The sequence below is a fragment of the Leptinotarsa decemlineata genome, unplaced genomic scaffold, assembly GCF_025532065.1.
Source record: "Leptinotarsa decemlineata unplaced genomic scaffold, Ldec_3_MD MMD2_tig00000505_RagTag_RagTag, whole genome shotgun sequence".
NCBI classification, from domain to species: domain Eukaryota; kingdom Metazoa; phylum Arthropoda; class Insecta; order Coleoptera; family Chrysomelidae; genus Leptinotarsa; species Leptinotarsa decemlineata.
Window position 1 is genome coordinate 16,224,108 of NW_027412549.1, and position 26,855 is coordinate 16,250,962.

At 35.4% G+C, this 26,855-nt stretch overlaps 1 protein-coding gene across 3 annotated transcripts in view; it reads right to left on the reverse strand.

The window, feature by feature from the left end:
- Pde9 (Phosphodiesterase 9) overlaps positions 1–26,855 on the reverse strand; it is a 470,530-nt gene that overhangs the window by 57,632 nt on the left and 386,043 nt on the right. For all 3 annotated transcript variants that reach the window (XM_074174076.1, XM_074174077.1, XM_074174075.1), the window contains 3 exons: positions 11,487–11,601; positions 6,905–7,142; positions 1,931–2,133 (listed from right to left, as the gene is read on the reverse strand). In XM_074174076.1, coding sequence (XP_074030177.1) covers positions 1,931–2,133; positions 6,905–7,142; positions 11,487–11,601 — 556 coding nt within the window. The remainder of the gene's footprint in view (positions 1–1,930; positions 2,134–6,904; positions 7,143–11,486; positions 11,602–26,855) is intronic.

Genomic DNA, 26,855 nt, shown 5'->3' on the forward strand with positions numbered 1-26,855 from the left:
ACCTCCTCACTATGTTGGTCCGGTAAGAGAGTTTTTAGGTGACTGGTTTTCTGGACGGTGGATTGGAAGTAGAGGCCCCATCGAATGGCCTGCCAGGTCACCTGATTTATCGCCCTTAGACTTTTTCCTTTGGGGACACTTGAAAAAAAGATGTTTTGCTACGCAGCTCGAGTCCATAGAAGATATTCGCCAACGAATTATAGCAGAGTGCAGAAGTATAACACCTGATATGCTACAGAATGTTAGGAATAGATTTGAACAAAATCTGTATTATTGTATGGAGGTAAATGGGTCACATTTTCGCACTTGCTGGAATAGGATTCTACTAAGTCAATTACACTGTTCAAAGTACTGGGTTGTAGATGTTTTTCTTCATAATACCTACATCTTTGAGTGAAATACAACAAATTGGGTATCATTAGAGATAATTTTATGCCCTTTCAAATGATATATCACTCGACCCCACTTTCCATTTAAACTTTTAGGGTTGTTACTCCCCCTCGCTAGGGAGTTGAAGGCACAGGTAGAAAAATACATCTAAAATGTGTCCCCCACAAAAGCAAAATTGACCTGTCCGAGCATTTTTGCGTAAAGTTACAAAAAAAGGAGAAAAGCAAGGTGCATACTTTACGTTGGACCACTCTGTATGTGTTGTGAATGTTAATTTACTGGCATATGTTATACTAAGATCTTTCATCTCGTGTACACCGTTCATTGTGGTATTGTTGATTAAATTATCGTACATTAAAGTTAGCTTTTCTGTTGTGAATGATATTATATTACATTTGGATACGTTGAATTGTAGGCGGTTATCGTTACACCAAAGTTTGATTACATCTAATTCATATTATACACGTTGTCAGTCAGTAATGTCGTCAATTTTATATATAGTGTCAGGTCATCTGCAAATAGTAGGCTTGGAATATTCAAAGAGGTTGTCAGATCATTAATGAAAATTGAAAATGAAAAAGGTCCAACATTAAAACCTTATGGTACCACAGACGTAACTATATACTGAGCCGATTTGAAAAATTACATACATAACATTTTGCACACATGTTTTGAATAGTTTCGAAAAGTTACATAAAATTGAAATTGCCCTTTAGTTTGTGATATCGCTAGAGTCACCTTTTTTATATCGGACAAATTCAAGCCGTTTTCCACTACTCAGGGAAGGCACAAGTTGTTAAAAATTAGTTGAATATGCCTTTTAGAGGTATAGAGAGAACGTCGATACAGTCCTTCATCACAAGACTAGGAACATTGTCAACGTCTGCGGTGAGTTGATCATTTTTTTTGAAGCAGTAACAATATCGATTTTGGACAAGGCAGGGATGTTTATTATATCTAAATCAGAGTCATGAGAATTTTCACGAAGCATATTCTCGTCCGAAACCAAGTATACACTTCTGAAGTACGTGGCGAATCTTTCGACAATATCCCCAGGCTTATCAAATATCTCATCCCCAAGTTTCATTATACCCGGTATATGCGAATGTCCTGTATTACTGTGTGCAAAAGACCAAAAAGTCGAGCTGTCAGATAAAATATTATCTCAGCTATGTTTGTAAATTGACTAAATGAATTGATTTTTATAAAATTCTGTTTTATATTTCTTATAGTTTTTTTAATATGCTAATTCTTTTTTCTTGATATGGCTGATAACTTCGGCGTCGAACCATGTGGGAAATTTATGCGTTTTTACTGTTCTCAGTGGAACTATTGGAAGGAAGATGCTGTGTAATTTCAATCATGATGGTAGGTAAACTGGTCTAGTTGGAATTTGTGTATTATAGAGAAGCTCAAACTGGTCGTTGAAATTGGTTCGGGGTACCAACCGTTGCGTTAGAAACGGAAAAGTAATACCGATTCAGCGGCACTAATATGGATATTCCATCAGAGGTCGGTATAATAATAGATCAACTTTTACCTGAAAGCCACGCTGCAGTGATGATTCTCCAAAGGTGATATGTCGTTGTAGCGGATGGCCAGTTCAGTTTTGGCGTTGATTTGGTAGATGTTGTTGTAACCTGGATGATCAAGGTCGTGGCATATGCACGAAGTCAGGAGAATGAGAACTTCGAGGTCACCGATTCTATTCGGGAGATCGACACACCAGGAAATGGCGTATAACTGAAATGAATACAGTTGTGAAATGAAATTCAAATGATACAGTTTATCGTATAATTTTCACTTTAAAGGGTTTTACAAAAACCGCGACGAAAAATCTTCCAAATAACTATAGACACGTAGCTTTGTTATCAGTGATATCAACAATCATGTAAAAATTTGTATACCACCATATCCTCAAATATTCGGAAGGATTCAACATCTTGAGCGATCATCAATATGGCTTTCGGAAACAAAGATCAACAGGCGACCTTTCTTCGTATGTCACCCATATATGGAATAACGCAATCGAGAAACATAGAGAATCAAGAGTTCTTGCGCTTGCTTTTTCTAAAGTCTTTGACCGTATGTGGCATGAGGGTTTGCTGGCCAAACTACGATGCTATGGCTTTTTGGATCACCATCAACGCTGATGTTTCCAGGAAATCCATATTGTCTCAGACCCTCTTTTCATTGTATATCAACAATTTATTCGAAAAACCAGGAATTTAATATATTGCTTTGCTGACGACAGCACACTTGTCTCGTCATTTCATTTGGATTCCAGAACATCGGCTACGGAGGCGGGTGGTTGTACGTAAGGGTTAAAAGTGAAAAGAAAAAAAAAATAATCGAGCGCGTCAGATTTTCTAAATGGGTGTTAAGTGCAATGAAAAAAGCTTTCATTCAATAATCTGACGATTTCGATCTGACAGAAACTCGCGGCCATTATTATAATGTGCAAAAAATATTCGCCATTGTGAAATACTCAAGCGCGTCAGATTAAGATATATATCGTTCATCTTTATGTTCTAGACGTGCTGTCCCATAATCTGACGATTATCTAGAGGGATTTACCTAATCTGACAAAAAAATATTTTTTTTCAAACTATGAAATTGATTAATTGAAAAGCTCAGGAAATAGCATGCAAATAAATGAGTGTATGTTTTTGGAGTAGAATACTTGTATTTATAAGAAAGCAATTTAAAAAAAAATGCTCAAAAAATTTAATTTTTTATATTCAATTGAATAATTAATCATCATCTTCATCTTCATCACGAACGAGTCACTGTGATCAGCTGTGATGGCGTCATGGCAACAGAATTCAGAGTGGGGACGGAGTGAGAGAAAAATAGAGAAAAAGTGAAAGAGGAATAGAAACTCGGAGAGGGAAATATAGGTATCACACAGCTGCACGCATTAAACTTTATCGGCGAATTTATGTTATTTTGACTTGCGGAAATAGTCAGATTATATATTTTTTGTTATCCTTGAATTATTTCCTTCAAGATAAAAATGAAAGCTACGATCGAAAATGTCGAAATGACGTTATTTTTTTACAACTTTGCTGCCCTCCCCTTTCTTTACGTCACTCTCAGCATGTAATTAACTCATCCTGACTCAATCTGACTCGCTCGAGAATTTCTATTTTTTTTTTACTAAACTGATCCTTTATCCTTCACGGGCGGCCTTATATATGGGGCTCATATTTGGTGGAGGTACTTAACGCGGGTACAAGATATCCCCCTGTATATTATTCTGCTGCGCTTTGGTAAATCCTCGCTTGGGCACCCTTATTACTAGAAGTGATTTCGAATGGGGGGGAAACTAACCAGGTTAAATTCAATGCCACAAAAACCCAGGCAGCGGTTTTCTCCACGAAGATAAATGTCTCCGAAGCGGATATAATAATGTCATGTCAGACAATTTCGCTTTCTGCTTCGATAACTTTGTTGGGGGTTAAAATAGATACTAATATGTCTTGGCACAGTCATGTCGCTGAAATTGCAAAGGTTGCTTCTCGGAAGCGTATAACACTATTCCGAACCAGAAAACTGTACACACCAGAAAACTGCGTTTCATTGAAATGTACCGATTCAAATGGCGCTCATTTGGATTGAATTGAATAAGTAGATTCGTGAAAACAGACGAAACTTTTGAAACAAACTAATATTCACATTGCGATTCTTCTGAGCATGCAAAATTCGTTCAATAGTATGTAAAAATTACGTTCAAATCTCCAGATAACTCCAATAGACGAATAAAATTTGAGTTATTATGTTTGGCTCCAAAAGAGTGTTCACCATCCTAAGTCATAAACCTCCCAATTATAATTGAAATCAATCTGAACCGTTTTGTATCATTCGTCATTGCTTCCAAAATATAACAATGTTTGCGGAGTTTTACTTCTTTTTCATAACAAACAAGTTCATTTGCGTCAACTCCTTCGAGAGAAAACTTTTGAATGGAAGTTTCTTGTAAATAATCAAACCTCCAGTGAAAAACAAGAAACTTCTGAGTACATAGAAAGCGCCATTTGTTACAACTAACAGGTATCGAATGCGGAAAGTTGGTTGAAGCAACAATGAAAACCTACGACAGCCAAGTGAATTTATGTTGAACTGCGAGAAACACAGAATTCAAGGGTGAAATCAAGTGATAGCTCTATGAGCAGGTATCAACTTGGGATAATGAAATTCGAACACGAATATATGTGCATTTCATTCAAAACGAGCCATCCTGAATAACTTTCGGTCCAATGATTTTCAGGAAAAATAAAAAAATACGTCTAAAATAGTATACAGGGGGACACATTTAAACGTATTCATATCTGATGTTACTTTCCTATTGTACCCTCTGAGCATGTCACCATTTTTTTTAAATGGATCACCCTATTTCGTTTCGCATTATCAGATGCTCCATGATGAGCAGATTTCAACAAAATAAAAAACATATGGTCTGAAGCTTATGGTTCGAGAGCTACAAATCATTCGAGTTGAAAACGAACCCTGAATACTTTTGAAGCAATGATTTACAGGAAAAATAGAAAAGCAGGTCAACAATTATATAGGAGGCTACATTTTGAAATATTCCTTCTAGAGACAAATATGGAAGCAATAAATCAGAAAAAGAGATGTTTCACTAATTCTTGAATGAAAATCTGATGACTGACCAATAAGAAAAAAAATTCTATAGTAAATGTTCAAAAACGTTACCAACTTTCATAAAATGGTACGAACGAGCTTCAATTGCCGCCCTCACATGGTTGAGATCTCAAGAGGTATTTCTCTGCAATGCTTCATATTCTCTCTCAAATCTTTTAATGTTGTTGATTCTATCTCTCATACACTTTAGACTTCAAATGACCCCATAGAAAGAAATTTAGAGTAGTGAGATCCACAGACCATTCTGTAGGACCTCTTCTGTCAATCCGGCGACCAGGAAAATGATCATCCAAAAATTGTCTCACTGGAGCCGCATAATGAGGAGATGCCCCATTCTGCTGAAAAACTATTTCGTTTTCTAATGAATTTATATCCTACTTAATTGATGCACAGTATTATTAGATTCTCCAACACATCCAAATATCGACAAAATGGTTTAGACTTTCACGGCTGAGGTTTTCAGTATCGTTGCTTTTCGAGTTTGAAAGCCGTGGGTTTTTGGAATTTCTTCAGAGGTTTAACCATCGCGGCTTGCTGTCCGATGACTACCCTTTTAGGCTTCGTAAAGCGTATTTATGCCTTGACAGGTAATCAGTTGTATTTGTACCTGAATTTGTACCTGTATTCGTACCTGCACTTGAACCTCGAACATTAACAATCTTGCTGCCTGTTGTCCTGTTCGTTATTCTCGAATTCTTTAAAATGGGGTTCCATATTTGATTGAGGTTCACCTCTTCTTCTTTTCTGTTAAAATTATCCGTGTGTTTGTGGATCTCTGTTGCCTCCCGTACCAGTCGGCTATGGTATCTCTGGTTGGGGGCAATTAGTTCTGTGTTCTCAAACAAAATTCTGTGGTCTCCTTCACTCAGTGCGTGTTCTGCCACAGCTGACTTGTCTGTTTGGCCTAGTCTGCAGTTCCTTTCATGCTCTTTTAGTCTTATTCCCATGGATCGTTTGGTGGTTTCGATATAGACCTTTCCACAAGTGCACGGAATGCGACAGACCCCTGCTGCTGATAATGGCTCTCTTTTGTCTTTAGCCGACTTGAGGTTTTGTTGAATCTTCCTCGTGGGTTTGAAGACTGTTTCGATGTCGTGTTTGCCCAATAGTTTTCCAATTCTATCTGTGACCCTAGGGACAAACGGTAGATATGCGCGTGCAACCATCTGATCCTTTTTCACTTTCTGAACCGTGGTGCCCTTCGGTCTCATGGCTCTTCTGGTCTCGGAGGCACTGTATCCTTCGATCTCAAAGTCACTTCCGGATATTTCAGTTCCCTGTCCAGATGTTCTGGTTCACATATTCTCCGAGCCCGTACCGTTAGAGTGGGGATAACTCCTCTCTTTTGGTTAGGATGGTGGTTCGATAGTGCGTGCGTTCGATAGTGCGTTCTCGAAGCGTATAAACCATTGCTTCTCAAGAACACCAATTATATAACTTTATCTGTTAGGTAATCGTTATTGTAGAATGAGACAAATACAAATTGAAGGAAATATCGAATACAAACTCAACTAAGCAAAATAAGACTTTTTGGAAAACATCTATGAAACCAAAATAACAGATTGAACAGAAGTTCATTTAGGGTGGCTCCTTTTTAACTCAAATAATTTTCAGTTTCCAAACTATGAGCTCCAGACCATAATGTATCTTACTTCGTTGAAATATGTTCATTATGGAACATCTGATAATGCAAAACAATTGATCCACTTTGAAAAAATGATGACATGCTCTAGGGGTGTGATAGGGAAAGTTAGATCAAATGTGAATATGTCAAAATGTGTCCCCTTGTATACTATAGTTAACGGGTTTTTCCATTTTTAATCAATGCACAACAAATGAATTTACTCACCATTTGTGCGACGCAAAAACAATGTCGGAAATTGTGGAAAGGTACGTCGTTGTAGTTTTTGTACGCTTCATAAAGAAAATTCCTTAAAGTAGTAATATCTATGGCAAACTTTGAACAGAGATCGTGGTCAAGGTACATTTGTTGGAGTAGCAGAAGAAGCTCTTCGTCCTCCCAAGGCCGTGCGTCAAATGTCGGCGCCCGAAGCCATTGCCGAATAGCGTCGGAAACTTGTGCGTCACTGAAAAGTAAAGAGAACAATTAGCTCGTAACAGTAGCAGAGAAAAGTGTTGTTGAGAGATTGTTTTCCGTGGTTTACAGGTTTCACGCCTGAAGTTTCGTCTATAACTGCGGTGTACAACATGTTGGGCATAAAAACGTGCAGACTACGCTCAACAAACACAACAGATTGCTTTGACATAATCATTTCTGTCCGTCAAAGTTTACACTCTCTTATAAAGGGTCCAAACATCTTTATTTATATAAACATCCCCAAAATTCTTAGACCCCTTTACGTTTGTCTAGATGAGACACTATTACCATAAGTCAAGAAGTGTATTACGAAGTACATTTAATTTGGTTTTGTAACCAATGCAAATTGGCTGAATTCAATTTTAGCTGAACAAGAACAAAAATACAAACGAGAAATAGTGCGTAATGCAATGATTGCCAGAATTTGAAATGTAGAAGAAAACCATTTTTGAGCGAAATCAAAAATGCATTAATATTCGCTGTATCCCCCCTGTTCTGTAGTAAGGTGTTAACTCGCCTGTACATGGAAACAATAAGGGCGTTTATGGAATCCATCAAGATGTTGTTCCATTCTGCTTAGGCCGCAAGTGTAAGTTTAGTGGTGCTAGGAGGATTAATTCTGTTTGAGATTGCTCGTTCAATGGAATTCCACATTTGTTTGAAGGTGGTTGACAATGTTTCGTGGAGTATTTCATCTGTTCGGACTTCCATTTTCTTATATAATATAAATTGATTTGATAACCCTGCAAAAAATCAAAAAGATTAACCGAAAATAACAATTTCATTAAACAAAAAACTGAAGTTACGAAGAAATAACATACAACAACAACAAAACAAATAAAAATTGAAATAATAATAAAAGCTGAAAAAAATTGAAAAATCACAATTATTATTAACAAAAATTGGAAAAATAAAAATTGAAAGATTTCAAACCAAGTTATGTCACAAAGTTTCGATTGTTAATATCCACAATTTTTCAATTTTCAGCTTTTATTATATTTTCAATTTCAATTTGTTTGGTTATTGTTGTACGTTATTTCTTTGTAATTTCAGTTTTTTGTTTAATAAAATTGTTATTTTCGGTTAATTTTTTTAATTTTTTGCAGGGTTATCAAATTTATAATACATTAGACAATGGAAGTCCGAACTGATGGAATTCCACATATTCTCAATAGGATTCATGTCTGGTGAATTTGCTGGTCACGGTAATCTTTGAATATTCTCAATCTCTAGTGCATTTTGTACACTGCTCGTGCGATGGAGCCTAGCATTGTCATCTATGGAAACCAAATTGACTACAACTTTTCGGAGAGGATGAATAAAGGGTTCGATAATGTTTCGAACATATCTATCCCCTGTCATAGTATCTGGATTGGGAATAAGCTGCGTACGATGACCATGCATTATGCCTCCCTAAAACATTACTGATCCTCCTTGGTATGGAACGCCCTGGACCTCTCCAAACTCTGTGCCGTCGAGTATCACTAACTAAACCAAATCTGGTTTTGTCTGAATAAATGACATTTCGCCACTGAGCTGAAAGCCAGTCTCTGTGTTCTTTTGCCCACTGTAGACGAGCGGCTATGTGTCTAGAAAGTAGCCTGGGTACTCTTAATAGCCTCCTAGATTGCAGATTGGCTCTAACAAGTATCCGCTGTATTGTGGTACTGGAAATTAATAGACGAAACGTTCTTCTTGAATTAGTTCGGACTGCTGAAACCGTTATGGTTCGATTCCGACGTGAATATTCTGTTAGATACTGATCTTCTCTTGTATTAGTTACTCTAGTTTGTATGACAAATCTTGCATCTTTGAATCAATATCTCTGTACGTACACAAATATTATGACATTTGTCAAAACCAAAAAATCTTATACATGTTCAACCTTCTACGTCAGTTTATATGTTCAATTTATTGTTTTTAACTCATTTTTACTGCCCTGAAGAAGCTTCCCATTAGAAGCGAAAGCTTGGCAAAGTAGAGCAGAGATTTGATTTTTTTGACTGACAGACCCTGTTAATCCATTTTGCTGTCCATTTCTCCAGTCGCTAAGATTATCCATTAAGATTATAAGATTAGAATATGGTGTGTTGTCTTTCCGGGTGTTCATCCGTTGTGTACTATTCGATAGTCGACGTTTCGCCATCATCTCAGATGGCATTATCAAGACGAGTTACTGCTTCGCTTCGAGAGGTGTAAGTGATGTTAGGTTCTTCTTGTGGTGTTTTTATATGGCTTCGCTTGCGTAAATTGTATGGATGTGTTACCTGTTTCTCCACCTGAGGGTTGTTAATGGCCATTTAATTTTTGGTGGAGGAAGTCAATTTGATTTTATGGTGAATGTGACGGTTATCAGGTTGTTTGAAGAGTTTAATCCGTTTAAATTCCATGTGTTTTTGTAGCTCCACATCTACATTGATATTTATTTCACAGTGTGGATATGTGGATATTCATCAGTCTCCTATCAAGGTTAATTCACAAGTGATTGATCTACCTCCTTCTTTTTCAGTGCGGTCAGTGGACTCAGGTCATTCTTGCCCCCCCAAATATGAGTTGCAGTCCTCGTAGAACTGGTTCCCTTTCAATGGAAGAGCTTCATGAAGCAAGAGCCGAATTGATCTCTCTACGAAACCCTTCTTCACCTGGAAGGATCGATCGCAGCTTGAGAAATGCTTCTTATGGAGATTCGGTGAAACATATTCTTCCTTACGAATCAGTAGATAGTTATCCTGAAAATCTAGAGAAGAAAATTGGATTGGATAATTTAGGAAACACTTGCTACATGAATAGCATTTTACAAGTGTTGTTCATGACGAAGAATTTCAAGAACGAAGATTTAATGATGAACGAGAACGGGAATGTTTCCTACTTATTCATTTCCTGGAGTCTTTGAAGTCCACTAGATACTCGTTAGGACAACAAGAGGATTGTTCCGAATTCTTGGGGCTCTTGTTGAATACTTTTCGTGAGCAAAACAATAGGAAAATCAATACTCCTGACCGCTCTGGACTGAATGATTCCGTACAGCCCATCTCGTCTTGTATTTGTAAATCTATTGCTGGAAAAATCCTCACTTGTTTACTTTGTGGTAAATGTTCAAGAAGTACTGAAAACTTATGTGAATTTCTGGAACTTCATCTGGCTTTTCCTAATATGACTAATAACCAGTCCGTGGAAAGCTTATTGTTAAATCATCTGAAAATGGAATTTTCAACAGGTGATGATCGACTGTATTGTCAAACATGCGCTAAACTAACTGATTGTTATAAGGAAACAAGTATAGCTGAGGCACCAGTCAATCTAATAATAACACTGATGATTTTCAAACAAGACTCAACCTCTAACGGAAGCAAGAAACTCCTTAGAAGGTTCGAAATAGATGAACTTTTCAACCTAGCAGACCACTATTATAATATTCATGCAGTCATTGTTCACTGTGGTTCTAGCGTTGAATTTGGTCATTATTACGCCTTGGTCAAAGACGAAACGGACTGGTTTAAGTTTGACGATAGTCGTGTAACGAAGTGTTCTGGCGATGCATTGAATTCATTGGAGCCTCTGGAGACACCCTACATTTTGTTTTATGATTGAGAGGACATTGTTAGATCAAGATCTTCAGATGATATGCTGCTGCGCGTTTTTCCGGGTTTTCCTGCAGCTGAAAGAGCAAATACGCCACTGGAATCAATGAAGTCGCCCCGGCTCGCCAATCAATTTTTATTGTTGTTGTCGAATTGAAATTGAACCAAAGATTTACCGAAATAGTCCGAAAAATTAACCATGCATTTGGAAACGATAGTGTTAATGAAGGTTCTGTTCTACGTTAATTTGTGAAATTTCGTTCCGGATATTTTAGCATCGAAGATGAGCCCCGGGGTGGTCGATCTACAGTGATCCAGGACGAGGATTTGAAGATCTTGGTGGAAGACTGACCCATCACAAACGGTGCGTGGAATTGTGGTAGTACTAAGCATCAGCTTCCATATGGTTTGAAATATACTGGAGATGTCGAGAAGATTGAAAAGTGAGTGCTTCACGACAAAAGTTGTCTGTTTCAAAGTCTGTTCTTCTTTGCTTTTACGCAACCAAATGATTTTTTTTGGATCGGATCGTCCCGTATGATGAGAAAAAGATCCTATACGACAACAGGAGACGTTCAGGATAGTGAAAGGATCCTGAGTCCTATTCTGAGGAAATCGACGAAATGTACCCATAATTGCGTTAGTAAATGAGAGCTCTGTTGAACCCAACAATAGTCAAAGTATAGTAGGCTATTGAAAAAAAAAGTTGGTCAAAAACATTCTTTTCTTTTCTTACTCAGTCATTTACTTACCATATATTAGCAAAATTTTGTTTCACCCGTTTCTTCACCGAATCACTTTTCCTACGATATTGTAGACGTCGGCATTCTTCGCTCGAAACGGGTTCTGGAAGTTGTTTGTAGAATCCTGAAAAAGAAAGAGTTGTGTCATACATATACCTTTCGTACTGAAAAATCAGAAATTGATATCGACATGATATCATATCGAAAAAAGTTCATGCTCCAAAACATTATTGGTTTGCTAATAATGAATGAATAATAAATGGGCATAAACATTTTAGCTGATGTGTGATTGTATTTTGTGTACTTAGAAAACTCTTTGAAACCTCATTGGGACGTTGTTTGAGTAAAAATGATTAATAAAAAGCAAAACTAGTTTGCAATTCAGTTGGTATGTGAGAGCAGTTTGTTGTTAGTCAAGTCTCATTTATGAAATATCAAATTTCATATCGGATTGAAGGGAAATTTTGGCACTAGTATCACATTACAATAATTACATCAGAACATTTGTTTGAAGGTGGTTGACAATGTTTCGTGGTCTATTTCATCAGTTCGGACTTCCATTGTGTAATATAATAAAAATTGATTTGAAATCCGTGAAAAATAACAATTTTATTAAAACATACTAGCTACAACCAGAAAATAAAATTGAAATATTAATAAAAGCTGAAAATTAAGAAATATTATTAACCAAAAATGGAAAATAAAAATAAAAATTAAAAGATTCCAAACCAAGTTACGTCACGACGTTTCGATTGTTAGTTTCCACAATCGTCTTCGGGTGATAACTGGATTTCACCTATCCCCTCTTCCCCCTCAGCGCTTCATAGGCTTCAGCGGGACCTGACCGTTTGGCGGGAGTTGGTTGTGTTTTGCTTGATTATTCCTCTGAGATAGGAATTATAGGTCATTCGGGTGCTTTCACCTTTCACCTATCCCCTCTTTCCTCTTTTCGCTTCATTGGTTTTAGCGGGAGATGACCGTTTGGCGGTCTGTTAATCTTTTATTTTTTTCAAGGATTTCAAATCAATTTATATTATATTAGACAATGGAAGTCCGAACTGATGAAATACATCAGAACAATTACATCTGCAGATTATATCATGAGCAATACCGCATGGAAGTCTAAAACATACTCTGCTTGTGGCTATAGAGCTTTCTAGTGTTTCTGACGAAAAAGTGAACAGCCAAGATCTGACCTTTTTCTTGAATGAGTTGATCGTTCCAAGTTCGAGCGGTAGCTCATTGAAAATTTTGGTCCCAAAAAAGTATAACATTTCTGTCCTTTCGTTTTTTTTAGTTCGGGGTATCAATCACATCGTTGGTTTTATGCCTTGTGTTGTGATGGTGCTGAAGAGGTACCAACGATGATTTATGTCTATAGTGCCTCAACAGGATCGCAAAAACAAATATCTGACTTACGTTCATTATCGTCGTTTCTCTATACAGGCTACATGACTTTTAATTTTTTTGTTGATTATTGATAAGTGTTTCTGAGGCTCCTCCCCATGCAATGATTCCATAAGAAAGGTGGCTTTCGACGAGAGCATGGTAAAGTATTTTTAAATATTTTATATTATTGATGTTAGGTATGTTTTTGAATTTATAGACCGTGAATCGCAACTTTTCAATAACATAATTAATTTGATCTTCCCAATTTGAATGAGAATCTATATATATGCCTAGGTATTTAAGCTTATCGATGGTAGTGATTCACATTGGATTTGAATCGCTGAAGATGAAGTCCATCTGAAAAAACGTTGTCAGGAAGTTTATTCCACATAAACGCCGTTCTCCAAATGAAAGAGTTCTCAAACAGTTGAGTTCGAGGTGTACACAGTCCGTCACGTATTTCTGATGAGTACCGCTCTTGGTGGAATCAAATGTGCTAAGTCAACTTCCCGATAAATTATATAAAAGAGAGACAACTTCTTAACATTTTTTCGATGTTGCAGCCTATAAAGTTTGTAAGTGATGTTCGCGTCTCCAATCAGGCGGATGGCTCTTTCCTGGTTAGAATCCAGTAGTGTCAGGGTATGTTTGGGGGCGGAGCTTCATACATGAGAACAATACTCCAAAGAAGGTCAGACCTGAGCTCTATAAAGCATCAAAAGTTGTTGGGGTGTATACAATTTTCTGGTTTGGGACAGTGTTACAAGCAATAGACTATTTGACTAATTTTTGGAAATCATCATAAATTAATTTTTACTACGTAAGAAATCTCCTCCATTAATATTTAGTAGATTTAAAATGTATTTTTCAGTAAAAATGCCTTTCAAAATACAAATTTCTAAACCTGCGCCAAAAACGCTGTTTCTGTAATGGCTGCCGTCACGTGACATTGTGACGTTTCAAGCAAGTAAACAGTTATCAAAAACAACTAAAATCAGTTCGTCTCATATATATTTTATTACTTTGGTCTATTTATCAAATAAAATGGTTTATAAATGGTGTGTAGTGCCACAATGTACAAGTACATCTATACATACTCCACAAAAAGTGTTCGTTTCCGTTCCAACAAATCCCAAAAGACGTATAAATTGGTTACAGTTATCTCGAAGAGATCCCAACAGCATTTTATCGCACACATATGTTTTTAGGAAGATCACTTTGATGTAAGTAATATTTTATTTTTGTTTTTCATATTTTCCTTAGTTTCAAGTAGTGTATATCCCATCCTTTACGAATGGTGATTTTATTTCAACATGATTCATAACTAGTGATACAGTATAGTATTTTATGTATAGATGTGAAACATATTACTTATCCCCTCAATATTAAATACTTCACATGCTAAGTAAATATTTTTAATCACAGATGGAAAAAGACACAACTAACTATACGAGGTACACCATGGGCTTCAGCAAAAAAATATTGTTAACAAATGATGCTGTACCAACAAAATTTTATTGTCAGGGTCGCAAAAGATAGCTATTTGATGGTGGACCTGGACCTTCTCAAGGAGCATCAATTGAAAGGCAAAGACTTGACATTGTCAAAAAATGTCTACAAAGTGAAAATGCTACTGACATTCATGAAGAAAGCTTACAAAAAGATCAGAATAATTTAAGACAAATTGTTGAGTCTGAAGGTAAATAATCAATTTATTAGACTGCTTATAAAGTCATAATAATATGTTTATAGGCATTTTATTCGTAGTAACATCATCAAGGGTCACCGACTCCGATAATCATCTTACAGATACCAATGAGGCTATTGAACAAAAGTACTATTGTCTCAGAAGTACTATTGGTTTAATTCATAAGAAACCTTTGATGTATGTTGGTATTTCTAAAGAATGTTATTTTTTAATTTAGTTGATACATAAACACTCGAATATAAAATCAGAATACATTTTGTTATGCTTAAAAAAATTAAATTGAATAGCACTTTTTCAGAACTAGAAGATAATTTTGGAATATCATTATCTCATGCTAGTAAATTATTTTTAACAAACATACCAATAATAGCTAGTTTTTCAAGACCCTTCATTGTAAAATTAGATAAAAAATTAATAAAAAAAATCTCCCTATTGAATTTAGACATAACTATCATAATATCAGCTGCATCATAGACTGTTTAGAAATTGATATACAAAAGCGATCAAAGACTCTTCATCAGACTCTGACATGGTCGGAGTACAAAAAAGGGAACACTGTAAAATATTTAATATCATGCACACCTAATGGTTTAATTAATTATATTCCTCATGGGTTTGGTGGTAGAACAAGTGATGTTGCAATAGTAGAAAACTGCAACTTTTTAAATGGATTATCTCTGGGAACTTACACCTTAGCTGACATAGGTTTCAAGCACTTTGAACAGATTCTTCATGAAAAGGGTATGAAACTATCAAGACCACCCAGTGTAAAAGCTGGTACAAAATTGACTAAAACTGAAGTTCGACAAACTAAAATAATTGCCAGTTTGCGAATCCACAGTGATAAATAACATACTTCGTGTTTTAGATCATGTCATTGTTATTGCATGTGCTCTAATAAATTTACAGGATTCTCTTATTAAATGATATTTACTGTTACTTAGATAATTAAATAAAACAAGAAATACATTCAAAGAGTGTATATTTAAAATGGAAAAACAATGAAATATTTTTGACAAAGTGATATTCATAAATTTAATATTAGAAACAAAAATAAGATTTTGGTACCGAATGAAGGCTAGTAAAACCAATGACAATTCAACAGTGCTTATTGTAAATTTATGTGAATGAAGTTTGTTTGAATTTGACTTAAGTTTTTCATTTAACCTTTGTAGTTTCACAGACTGGTACTATGATTCAAAATAGGATATATGTTAGATTTCCAAAAAACTGCTAATTTTTGTATTAGTTCATTAACATAGTCACTATCGTATGTCACTAAAACAATGTGTACATCTTCTTTTTGTTCAAACTTGCTATCAGCAACACAAAAATAACACTTTTTCAAACCAGCTGCATGTATTTGTAACTGTACCTGTGCCTTACATTTTTCTGAGAGAACACCATTGTCCTTTGTTTTTGCCTTGGAAGGACATTTTATTTCAATGACTGCATCGTTGGTTATGCCATCAGGGGAGGCCGCAATCATTGGATAATCAGCACATATAAAAAGTCCACAGGAATTGATTTTGTTTTTCGATTTGTTTTCTACTCTCTTCCGGACAGACAGTTCAAAATTTCTGCCTCTTCTCATGGCATAAGTATCGGGTTATTTTGCACCCATTATGGTGGCTGTCAATGACCCCTCTAGTGTATGGCAAACACTTACTTCATGTGCCTTTGAAGCTGTGAGGTATATTTTTTGTAGACAACTGCTGCACAGTAATGTACTTTAGAGTAGTGCCTACTCTGAACAAGGTAGATTTTCTCCAATAACATTCGACTGAAGTGCATGCAGGTTCCTCACTACGACGATGAATCCACATTAAATATGCCACTGTATGTTAACATCCTCCTGCTGAAGTAGCACAGTCATTGCACTGACAGCTATTTCGTTCACCTTCAGCGTCACGTTATATGGTTTGGTTTTTACTTTCTGTTCTGGGCTCATTTTACACTTAACAGTGCAAACCCCGCACTCCCGGTTCAGTTGTACATACCCAATCGCATCGTCTCCATAGGATTCCCTTGCAGACCTGTGATATAAAACAATGACATTAATTATCATCGTTTATTTGAAGGTGATTGACAATGTTTCGTGATGAATTTCACTAGTTCGGACTTCCATTGTCTACTATATAAAATGATTTGAAATCCCCGAAACAAGTAAAAAAGAATAATTAAAAAAGACCAAACGCGGACTGCGATTCCAAGAATTGCATTTACCGGATACCCTGTGAGTGCGGAAAATCCTATATTGGTGAAACTAAGAGGCCATTGAATGTTCGCATTGCCGAGCACAAGAAGCACACACAGCGAGGGGAAACCAGCAAATCACGAATAGCAGACCATGTTTGGACCCATCAACACAACATCGAGTGGTCCCAAGCTGAGATCTTGCACAGAGAGGAACATTGGTTCAGGAGAAAATTTAAGGAAGACGCATACATGTTGTCCAACAACGTATTCAGCCAGGCCTGCGTAGATATATATATGAAACATATAGAAACCCATCATCAAACGAAAAATGACCAACTCCCGCCAAAACGGTCATCTCTCACGGAATCAGTGAAGCGGAAAATGGAAAGTAGAGAACGACCTATAAAATAGTCATCTCTCGGAGGAATCAGTCCAGTCATCACCCGAAGACGATTGTAGATACCAACAATCGAAACGTCGTGAACTAACGTGACTTGGAATCTCTACACTTTTTTATTTTTTTATTATTTTCTTTTTTCATTCCTTTAATTTTTATTTATTCAATTATTATATTTTTACTTGTATGTTATTTCACTATCATTTCATTTCAGGTTCATTGTTGTTTAATATAATTGTTATTTTCAACTATTCTTTTTTAATTATTCTTTTTTATTTGTTTCAGGGATTTCAAATCATTTTATATAGTAGACAATGGAAGTCCGAACTAGTGAAATTCATTAATTATCATATCATCTAGTATGTATCAACATAACCTAAAATATTTAGGTATATGATCCTTCATACATTTATGAAAATAAACAATTCCCACATGATACTTACACTAATGTTTTAACATTTTTAAGTTCCGCAGCATAGTAATAGGCATTATTTTGAAAAAAAAGTGTAACCATAAATGTATCTATTCTAGGTAGATTACTGTTATCTGCTCGCACGAAACTAGGCTCCATTTTAAAATTTAACGAATGAGAATTGGAATTTTCAAAAAAATTATAGCAAAATTAACGTAGAAAGCTTTAGAAAATAGTCACAAAATAAACGACGTGTATAACAATAATATTTACAATCAGCCAGGGAGTTGGTGGGTACTTGCGTTTGACGTCACCCGACAATCATGACAATCATGTCGCTGGAATTGCAAAGGTTGCTTCTCAAAAACTTGTAACACTGTTCCGAACAAAAAAACTTTACACACTTCAGCAACTTTTGATGCTTTATAAAGCTCAGATCAGACCTTCTTTGGAGTATTGTTCTCATGTATAGAGATCTGCCCCAAACATACCCTGAAGTAGATGGAATCCATTCAGATAAGAGCCAGTTATCCGCTTGATTGGAGACGCGAACATTGCGTGCAACCTTTATAGTCTAGAACATCAAAAAAAGGTTGGAGATGTGTCTTTCTTTTATAGATACTCTTTCATTTGGAGAAATGCGTTCATGTGAAATTAACTTCCTGAGAATATTTTCGCACAGTAACCGATCTTAGAGCGCCTGAAATATTTCCATGTAGTGCTTGGGTTTTGTCATTGAAAAAAAGAACCTTATTTTGAGAATTGTACTAATGGGATAGTTTTTTTTTTCATAGAGTTCTCATAGAGTCAATATATCATTTTGCAATAGCAGATGATATTCAAACTTCGTTGCAAAGGAAGATCATTTCAAAAGGATTTCTGTTTCAAATTGACTGATGACCTCTCAAACTCGCATTACAATATCAGATTTTCAAAGAATGAAAATTCATAATATACTTAGTTCATGTACGGTGGAGCAACTAAAATAATTGATTTCAATGATATTATGTGCTTCGTCACAAAGTTTTCCATTTGAGGTTAATTAAATAGTAATTGGCTGTTCAAGAATGAACATTTTATTTCGCTTTTATATTGTCAATCAGTTTTTTATGACTTATTGCTCGAAAAATACCACAATTTTCCCTTGAGCGGGTACTTGTTCATTTTCTGAAAAATACGCCTGTCGCAGAATTTCCTCATTGAAATTTTCCAGAATATAATGAAAAGGAGCGTATTTCCAAGATATTGTCAATCTTGGGTGAGTAAGCATTATTGAAGATGAGACGATATTATTTCCACTAAAAGCTCCCGAACTATAACAAAGAATTATAAATTCTGTTCCAGTTATATAATATTATAATGATATTGTTTTCCAGAGTATATGAATATAATCAATTTCATGGATGAGCGCTAGCATTACGGGTTGAGAAAATGGATACAAATGAGATTAAGTCTTTCAGGACTTGTTTGAAGTATGTATAAAAAAATTCATAATAAATGAATGTATAGAACTATGTCAGTAATCACACGTTGACCTCACAGGTCAGACCTCGTTAGTCCTTAGCTCGCACAAGTTACGACTTCTGAGAGTTGTCGTTCGTAGGTGGGGCTAATTAACAGAAAAACAGATACATTATCAATATCACTATTAGGAATTTTGTTTTGTCAAATTGTCATTCTGTTCTCTAATTATCATTAGTTTTTCTACATATTCAATGACTAATAATTGTACCTGTGCTTACATATGAGTCAATTACCAATTAATTCGAACATTAACGATTCGAATGACAAGGAAATGAAACGATATGTTTTAATTTTGCGTTTCATGAGAAAACAAATTTAACAAAGCATTAATGGATTCTATGTGATCATTGGTGAATATTCCGAATTATTGAATCCACTGATTTCCAAACATCTCTTTTAAATGTAACACTTCTTAATCATGATTCAGCCTATTTTCCATTAGTTTGTGCATATTACTGCAATTCGGCTGATTCTAAAGTTTTGTCCGATTTTGTATGAAACAGTATGTAATATCTCAGTGAATACTTATTCAATTGAATCAAAATAAGTGCCATTTGAATCAGTGGACTTTTGCCAACTCAACCCTGCGTCCGATATGTGGTGTGTGACATACCCCAGCTGTAGAAAATTCCATATACCTTTTCGAAATTGGCGCCCCAGCGTCGGATATATTCAGTAGCTTCTGCATATAGTTTCCACTCTCATATTCACAACCCAAATCAGTCGTCGTTTGACGTATGTTTGATTCTGACCTGTTATGAAGCGACTGGTGTGCACGAAACCCCACATGTCTATACGTTCCAAAATCGTGCGCAATCAAAGAAAACTGAATCGAGTAGTTTTTCAGATTATTTGATAAAAATAGGTGATTGAGAGCGAGGAATGGCCCGTCTTCAGTCCTTATAGGAAGTGATGATAAAATTGACGAATCTAATGGTGATGAAACGAGCGATAATGTTAGCATCGTTAGTAACTATCCAGAGACGAAACTGTGGAACCTCCATCCAAAAGACTCAAAGAAAATGGTCAAGGAAGGTGTCAAGATTGCCCTCGTTTCCGTGAACGAAATACAAAATACATTTGTAACAAATGCAATAAATTCATATGTCCGGACCATGCAGAAATGTACCACAAATTTCGCGTAGAAATGGCAAATGTTTATGACCTGAAACTTTTTTTTTATGAGTTTCGTTTAAATTTATTTTCATTTCTATTAATTATTTTTATCTTTATTGCATTTGTAACAAATGCAATAAATTCATATGTCCGGGCCATGCAGAAATGTACCACAAATTTCGCGTAGAAATGGCAAATGTTAATGACCTGTAACTTTTTTTTTATGAGTTTCGATAAAATTTATTTTTATTTCTATTTTATAATGTTTTATTATCTGTTTGAACCAGCAATTTGATATTTATTTAGTTCTTTTATGTGCAAAAGTCTTCTTGGAGTAAATCTGTATTTTTTCCATTGAAAGAACCCATTGTTTTGGTAAAGACGGAATACAACGATTTTTTGCTCGTTTTGGTGAATCGAAAATCAATTTATTGCAAAAAGAGATATTACAGTATAGAATTGTCATAAAAACTATGTTGTAATTCAAAAAAATGTTAATTTTAATAGAAAAATCATATTGGGGTCTCACACACCCCACGTATCTACAAATATTACAAAAGTCCACATGTCGGACGCAGGATAAACACTATTCGAATGATTTCCTTAGCATGAAAAGTGTGTGCTTGGATTTCGATGGAGTCGAAGCAGGCCGTTTTTGCTTGGTTATGATTGGCGGAAGTTCCACCGCTAAGGAAGTTACCGAATCGTGTGAAATGATGGTAGTCGGTTGGCAAGGGGGTGGAGCGTATAGTGGGTGAGAGGACACCAAGATTTTTTGCTTCACTAACAAATGGAACACCCTGTATATTTCAACATTTTTGAGCCCTACATCCAATTTTAGATTAACTTTGTTCAGATAATACTATTTCTATTTTGAACTAATTGAGAAACATCAAACGAAATCTGTTTCACAAAAAATAGTGATGAACAAAGAAACCATGTCAATTTCCGTTTGAAACAGTTCATCTCGAAAACGGTTCAAAATAGAAATAGTATTATCTGAACAAAGTTAATCTAAAATTGGATGTAGAGCTCAAAAATGTCCATAATTCCATTTAAAAAAATTGAGTTCCACTCATTTTTTCATGAAACCAAAGTATGTGCATTTTTTGAAGACACTGTATGAGGCAAATGAAAATATGACTCGGAATGAAGATCCCCATAGTATCACTCCACTCCATTTCAAATTTGATCGTTTTAGTGCAAGAGAGTTCAAGGTAATCAGCATTTATAAAAGTTCATGTTCGGTAAAAAAAATATCGAAATTAATTGATATCTTCTAAACGGTAATATATAGGTATAGGGAAATAGTAAATGAATTTGTTGACAAAGTGATAATGAATCATAATATGATATTATACACGGGGTGTTCCATTTGAAAAATCAAAGAAGCCGATACTTTATAGTAGAAGCGACAACGCCGCTTCGTCTAAAATATTTTAGGCGTGTAGGTCATATTGACTTATGCATGCTGTGGAATTTTCAGGTTGATCCGTTGAATAGTTTGCCAGAAACGGCTGATTAACGCTCATCATGAAAAGCCTTGTATAGAGAACAGTAAAGGGCTGAGTATGGATCCTTGAGGTACCTCTGATCTGAGATATAAGATATCTGAGTTATATTCCTCTATACTAACCAGTTGCTGTATATTTTTCAAATAGTCCGTCAATAATGCAAGAGCGTTGGCAGAAAAACCATTATAATCCAAAATGCTCAACAAAAGATTGTGATTATTAGTGTCAAACGCCCAGATGAAATCTAGCAGGACTAGCACCGTACATTTGTTTTCATCTAATGCTTTCATCATATCATCCGCAATATGTAGAAGGGCGGTTGAACAGCTATGCCCTTTTCGAAATCCTGATTGAACAGAAGGCAACAGAGAAAAGTTCAAAATATGTTGTTTAATTTGAAACTCCATGGCTCTCTCCAGGATTTTTGACAATACAGGCAGGATACTGATACCCCTCAAGTCTTTAAATTCCATTGGATTTTATGTTTTAGTCAAAAGTTAGAAACAAATATCGAAATCTCTATAAAAATCTTGTCAAATAACCTCATAATCTCTATTTGAATAGACATTTCCTGAAGCAGGATTATGAGATCCTTCAATTATTGATCCATTTCTGCATCTCATAATAAACAAGAGAAAAAGCGAATTCATGAAAGTCTTTGCCCGAGGTGATATACTAATTAACGGCTCTGCTTTTCGATCCGATACTTTGTCGGAAAAACATCCAACTAGAGAAGGAATACATAATCTCGGGTTGTTTTACAGGTCTTTATTTCTACTGGGATTTTTTTTTGTTACGACCGGTTTCGTTTCATTAAATCATTCTTAAGTAAACTAACGCCGTTTGACAAAAAAATCCTTAAAAAATAAAATGATACACTCAATGTTCTTGAAGTATCTGCAATAGGTACCTGAAATAACAAAAATGCTTCTTGAATCATTAATACCTTTTCTGAGAAACCGAAACACGTCGTTACAAATGAAAACCTGAGAAGAAATTGGACAGAAGTTATTTATCTATTGTATACTCTATACAGGATGTATCTGAATGTATCCTAAAATCCTTCGTTACCAAATTATGGACCCTCAAAATGAAAAATGTTATTCTTTGATAACTTTTCAAGTGAATATTCAAAATCAACCAAATTTTGGTGATTGACCAAACAAATATGATGCTTTGATGAGCTTTCATGCAGGAGTCAGTTGTTTTGCTACAAAGTCAGGAACGGACTACCCCCGATGGTCCACATGTACCAACCCCATAAATAATTTTGAAATGATCCATGAACTATTTGAGATTTGAATCCAACCGCAATGAAGATGTATATCAATAAATAAATATATGAAATTCCAAAATCAAAGTTAATATTCAATGAAAACTGCACTCAACTAACCCTAGACATTCGAACCACGGAGCTCGGCAAGAAAGAAGGTTAAATTATCAAATTTTGAAAACTGAAACGTGACTCAGTGACTCAGAAGAGAGGGAAATTTCCACATATCTGATGTTGCAATAGTTCGACACGTGAAAGGACGTGTAAACGAGGTCACACGGGTGTCCAGTTTTGGACTATAAACGACACGAGAAACTCCTTAAAATTGATGGGTATTGCCCAATATACAGATGGTTATTCAGCAATTCCTTTGTGTATCATCCTGTTGCGAAATATCTATAAACAATTACATATTGTAAGCCACTGATCTTCTTTCGTACACCAAGACATGAGTGGGGATAATTAGGCCAACTTTGATCGCAGGGAGAGATGTACAAATATGCCAATATCGTTCAGATCAAGAGAGTCAGAAATTATAACATCCACTTGAATTGAACATAAATTCAGTCAAAAATTAGAATTCGAGAGTCAGAACTAGATTAGATTCTAGATTCAGTTAGATAGCCATGTAGCTATAAATAGTAAAAGATAAACCAATTGAATAGAGTTGCTGTGTTCCGAAATTTCGATGGTCTACGGCGAGATGCGTATATTAAAAAAAACCGTAATATTAGTAATTGACTTATAATTTGATATAACTGATACTCATGTGAAATGTGTCATGCCCCATGTACTGAACGAATTTGCGTCTTCTTAGATTGCGCATCAATGTAAACGCATAATATAGCCATATATATTCAACAACAAAAAAAATTTAATAAAATGAAAAATGTTTTCGACCACTCGAAATAACATCTTTCCAACAATATATACAGCAGGATCGTCACACACACCCCAAAACTTTGAAATGAAAGATATTTTTTAATATTTTCAACGAAATCAGGTTAGGTACCTTAACAATTTTCTGAATAGAAGTATTCGTGTGGGAAATCGATCGCAGCAACGATTTTTGATAAAAATGCAATTTTGTTCGACGACATCCAACATGAGATGTTCACCATTATTTGTAATGAAAAATTGTCACAGCAGAAATAATTGTAATAACGTTAATGCAACAACATAACAAGGATAATACAAGTGAAATATCAAGTTCTGTAGATTCGTGGTGATTTTGAACTAACAAGTTACGAGAATATCGAATTCAGTCTACGGCGTGACTCACGGTCGATGGTAGGTTAGACGTTTCTGGAAATCGCAAAGCATGATTTTTCTGAAAATTTCACCTCTCACATTTCCTTACCTATTCTATCGATCTAAAATATTTTCAGCATTGCGGCGTTGCCACTTGCGTCAAAAAGTCCTAGCAACTTAATTTTTTAAATGGAACACACCGTATATTAATACATTTTTGGAATCGCTCCAGTATTTTATTACTTTTTTAATAATAATGTCCTATACCTATCCCTATCTGTTTTCGAGATAAAAAATAAACTGTGCTAAATATGGTCCAAAACATAGCCTTAATTGAATGAAAAGTTGATATTTTGATGATAGTTTGGACAAATTCGAAATATTCAAATAACACCAAAAAATCGACTCCATATCATACAGGGCGTGCTAAAATTACTATTATTTCCATTGTGCATAAAAGTAGTCAAAAGTTCATTTTTTCAAATGAAACCCCCTGTATATCACTCGGTAAATTGAAAGACAGTTAAAAATGCTTCAAGATGATCTATCATGTCCCTATACCTAAATCGTCAAGTTTTCTCAATAAAGTCGCTTCTTCTAGAAACCTTTTTTTTTTAGAATTTGGATTTAGGTAGCAGTGAAATTATCAAGCTTATAGCAGTTCCGTTACTTTTATAAGTAACTGATAAATGGTTATTGACGGTGTTTCAAAAAATTGCCAAAACTATGGCTCCATGTTAAAAGTGCCTTCATACCAAAAACCTGTTACTTCAAATGAGAACAATCCTGTTAACGTTTTGGCATATTTTTATGCATATCCAGAAGCTTCTATTCACAGTGCAGAAAAATATTTAGGTGTATCACATGCTTCAGTACAACGAATTTTGAAAAATCACGGAATGCATCCGTATAAATTTACCAAAGTTCTACGTTCGAAGTTTATCGAACGTAGAATGCATTTTTGTGAATCCCTTTCGATTCATACACAGGAAGATCGGGAATTTTGGTCAAAAATAATTTGGGGCGACGAATCAAAATTTACGAGGGATGGTATTTTTCAATAGAAGGAATAAACATTTTTGGGCTGATCATAATCCTCATATTACAAAAGAAATTGGTTTTCAAGAAAAATTTGACCTGAATGTTTTCTGTATTCTGAAGAACAATAAAATTAGCTTTTTCATTCATGAAGACACACTGAATGCAGAGAGATATCTCCAAATATTGAGAACGACTGTAACCGATTTTCTTGAAAATTTGCCTTTAGAGGAATATAGGAATTCGTGGTTTCAACTGGATGGAGCGTCAGCTCATTCCACCCATGAAGTTTCCAGGAAACTTGACGAACTCTTCGAAGATCGTTGGTTTAGGCGTTTAGGGCCGTGGGATTGGCCATCGAGATCACCCGATCTCACGCCACTTGACTTTTTATGGGGTGTTTTAAAAGAAAGGGTGTACAGTACTCCAGTGCCTACCAAAGAAGAATTGCGACGGCGAATAGTGCGGAGTATTGAAGATCTGGATCCCCAGGAAATTGAAAAAGCAACCACAAGTCGCGTACAAAAAAACATTTTAAAGTGTTTAGAATGTAAGAACTTCGTTTGAATAAACGATATTTGCATTCATTTTGGAAGATGATTCGAAACACTGTCGATAACTCTTTGTAAACCACTTATGAAAGTAACCAAACTGCTATAAGCTTGATAATTTCACTGCTACCTAAATCCAAATTCTAAAAAAAATAATGTTTCTAGAAGAAGCGACTTTATTGAGAAAACTTGACGATTCGGGTATAGGGACATGATATATCGTCTTGAAGCATTCTTCACCATCTTTCAATTTACCGAGTAATATACAGGGGGTTTCATTTGAAAAAATGAACTTTTGACTACTTTTATGTATAATGGAATTTATAGTAATTTCAGCACGCCCTGTATGATATGGAATCGATTTCTTGGGGTTATTTGAATATTTCGAGTTTGTCCAAACTATCTTCAAAATATCAACTTCCCATGAATTGAGAGTACTGATGTACTTAATTTCAATTAAGGCTATGTTTTGGACCATATTAAGCACAATTTATTTTTTATCTCGAAAACAGATAGAGATAGGTATAGGACATTATCAACATAAAAGAATTAAAATACCAGAGCGATTCCAAAAATGTATTAATATATCGGGTGTTTCATTTGAAAAAATAAAGTTGCTAGGACTTTTTGTTGGAAGTGGTAACGCCGCAATGCTGAAAATATTTTAGATCGATAGAACAGGTAAGGAAATGTGAGAGGTGGAATTTTCAGAAAAATCATGCTTTGCGTTTTCCAGAAACGTCCAACCTACCATCGACCGTGAGTCACGCTGTATATGTTGTATGTACGCGTATGGATCAACCAAGTATTTGATTGATTCAATTACCTAGAAGATTGGATATGATCCATTATTTATTAGTTCTAGTGAAAACAGGTGAATAAACTCATTGATATTCGTAGGAATTTATAATCGATATCGATTTTTTCAGGTGAAACTCGAATCTCTGACGTGAAATGGATCTATTGTAGAAACACTTTTTCGGTACCAAAACTAAACACTGTCTCT